The sequence below is a fragment of the Morone saxatilis genome, unplaced genomic scaffold, assembly GCF_004916995.1.
Source record: "Morone saxatilis isolate NCDOM2014 unplaced genomic scaffold, NCSU_SB_2.0 Contig23, whole genome shotgun sequence".
NCBI classification, from domain to species: domain Eukaryota; kingdom Metazoa; phylum Chordata; class Actinopteri; family Moronidae; genus Morone; species Morone saxatilis.
This window is the reverse complement of record NW_023339796.1, coordinates 12,313,775-12,316,589: the sequence shown is the minus strand read 5'-3', so window position 1 is coordinate 12,316,589 and position 2,815 is coordinate 12,313,775. Positions and strand designations below refer to the sequence as shown.

The following is a 2,815-nucleotide window of genomic DNA, read 5'->3' as shown; positions in this document are numbered from 1 at the left end:
TGCATTGTGCACAATGTCATAAAAGTCATAAGTCATAAAAGTAGCCTACACTGTGTCACCTGTTTTATTATTACAGCTGTGCAATCTAGTGCAAAGCAACCAAACCAACACACGAGACATTTTTTTTTATTATTATAGTTTATTTATTTATCTTATTTTTATTTTCGTTTTAAATGTAATGACATTTTTATTTGTGGTTGTAACCTGTTTGGGAGGTGCTGTCCAACTCAAACATAAAAACAACCACAGTGTGAAACGTGTGAAACGCCTTCCTGACAGCGTCAAAAAAACAAACCACAGAGTTTAACAGAGAGGATTTACAGTAGGGCCATTATATTGACATTGTGCAGGTGTAGCTACATGACACTTTAAAAGACAGTTGTACAAAAACCACAGTCCTGTGAAAAGTAGAGGAGTTAAAGTATAAAAATATATAAAATATAAAGTATGAATCTAATTGAATAATCTAATGCCATTCTAGTTACTATGGGTAACGTATAACGTCATACTGTCAAGTGTTGTCATTGACTTAACTTCCTTTTCTTTTAACCTGCTGTAATGTATTAGCAGGTGAACAGAAGGTCATGCAATGCAAAGAGACAAGCTTCTTACCTATTGGAGCAGGAAACCCCAGCGTTAGGTCGCACAGCATTAGCACAAGAATGCCAAGAAAATGCATTTTTTTTTTTTTTTTAGCGCTTCTTGTTTCAGATTCCGCAGCGTTCAACCAGTCAGAGGAAAGACGAAACTCTCCGCAGATATAAATAGCAAGGATTGTTTTAAGCCATTTAAGCGTAACCCGTAGCTCTAATAATACAGCGCAGACCAAGAGCCAAAACCTTGAACAAACACTGACACAGGGTCGGGGAGGACACTCCCAGTGAGAGCATCGCTTTCACTTTGACGAACTTTAAATGTGCTCCGACGGCTCTTCTCGCTTCTGATTGGCCAGTGTAAGCTGGCACGTGGCCCGAAGGTCCGCTCCAGAAAGTTAGTTTAACAAACAAACGCACGTTAAACGTGACCCACAGATGTGAAGAGTTCCGTCCAATCAGCGTCGAGAGGTAGTAACCGAGGCAACAAGTGACCGTTCACCATGGCAACAGGTAAGGACGGGGCGCCTTTAGTGACAGGAGAATGTCAAAGTTCTGTGTTGCAAAATTAAAATACAGTAGCAGTGAAAGTACCCAATGTGGGAAAATGCCCCCTGTGACTGTTATTATTAGTCATGTAAAAGCAGGATTTGACGGTTATTGTTGGTTGTTATTGGAGGTGATTTCCACAAAGATTTCACAAATTCTGAAATAGTGAGAAGTGTCGTCACAATTACCCACAGACCAAAGTGACACTTTTACCTTTTGTGGGGTAATTGAAATCGGTAGGGTCTGAAAGAGGAAGAATACTGTGTCTATTCCACTGAAGACTGAGATGGGTAATCTTGTTTAAGTCTGTTCTCTAGTTTCTGATAATTAGTCTCATATATTTTATTGTACTTTGGTTCTGCTTAAATCTGAGATTTCCTTTAGAGTCATCTGTCAGTTGCTTTCCTATACACATACTCACATTTAATTTAATTAATTAACTTTATACGCTGGATGATCACTATATCATTTTATTGTTTTCATTAGTTCTGTAAATGAGAGTTCAGGAGAGGTGAGATATAAAATAACATTGTCCGCAGAAAGTGTCGGTTTATGGCATTTCTGGCCTTTTACTCCCTTGAGTGCAGACAGTGGGTCCCCTTGTCTGGTCCCCTTATGAATATGAAATTGTCTTTATAGAGTACCGTTGACTCTCACTTGAGCTAATGGTTTTTATACATTCATTTTAACCATGAAACAAATGTAGGGTGAAGACCAAATACTTTCACATTTGACAAGATGGAGCCAAGAAATGTTTGGCATCTTTGCATTAAAAGTCACTTAAATGATTATAAAAAATTATACTTAAGTACAATTTTGACATACTTGAACTTGGGTATTTCCATTTTGCACTTTGAACTTTTACTCTATTACATTTCAAAGTGAATTATAGTATCTCCCACTACATTAAGTAAAATTAACTCTGAGTCAACCTGCTAAATAAAACATTAAAATTGAAATGTTTCTTACACATTAATGCGTCACTGATTGATAAAAATCCAAAAAGATAATTACAATAAATTCAAACTAACAGGGGCAATTTTGCTGAGATGCCCTTGAGCAAGCCACCTAGCTGCTCTTGGAGAGTCGCTACGTGGCAGCCATCACTCCACCATCTCTGCACATTTGTCTGCCTTGTCAATGGTGTCATCTCTTGTTTCATAAAGTAAAAAATTTTAAACTTTCTCTCGCTGTTACCCATGGCTATTGTTCTGATAATTATGGAACATTTCCCAGCCTTCTTATCTCATTGTATGTTCTGTTTTTATCATATCGGATGCTTCTTATAAACAAGTTTATGTTATCAGAAACAAATGACATAGGCGAGGTACAATGATTTACATAAGTTTGAGCCTCTATCTACAGGTCTGTACGTCTGTATGGGTGCGTGTGTAAAAAAGAGAAAACTGTAAAATGTTACAAGTTATGTTATCTGTCATTGATAAAACCAAGAAAATAATTGTTTGGGTTCTTGAATGTTTTGTCACCAGATCTTAGACTCCATTCTTTTGCCAGGCCTTGTTTCTTTAAAAAGGTAAGCATAAAAGAACGATGGGGAAGTCACTCTGTAATAAACAGTCTGCTGTTTTGGAAGTGTGCTGGGACTCACAGAGAGGAAGGAGGGGTTTTTTAGGAGTCAGCTCGCTTTTATTGCTTGAATTCCAACATGGCAA

The 2,815-nt window shown here is 37.5% G+C and overlaps 1 protein-coding gene across 1 annotated transcript in view; it reads right to left on the bottom strand.

Annotated features, from left to right (window-relative positions):
* The window catches only part of LOC118334246, a 4,096-nt gene extending 3,193 nt beyond the window's left edge, over positions 1 to 903 (bottom strand). The window contains exon 1 of the mRNA XM_035670092.1: positions 613 to 903. Coding sequence (XP_035525985.1) covers positions 613 to 679 — 67 coding nt within the window. The 5' untranslated portion in view covers positions 680 to 903. The remainder of the gene's footprint in view (positions 1 to 612) is intronic.
* Positions 904 to 2,815: the final 1,912 nt, after the last annotated feature.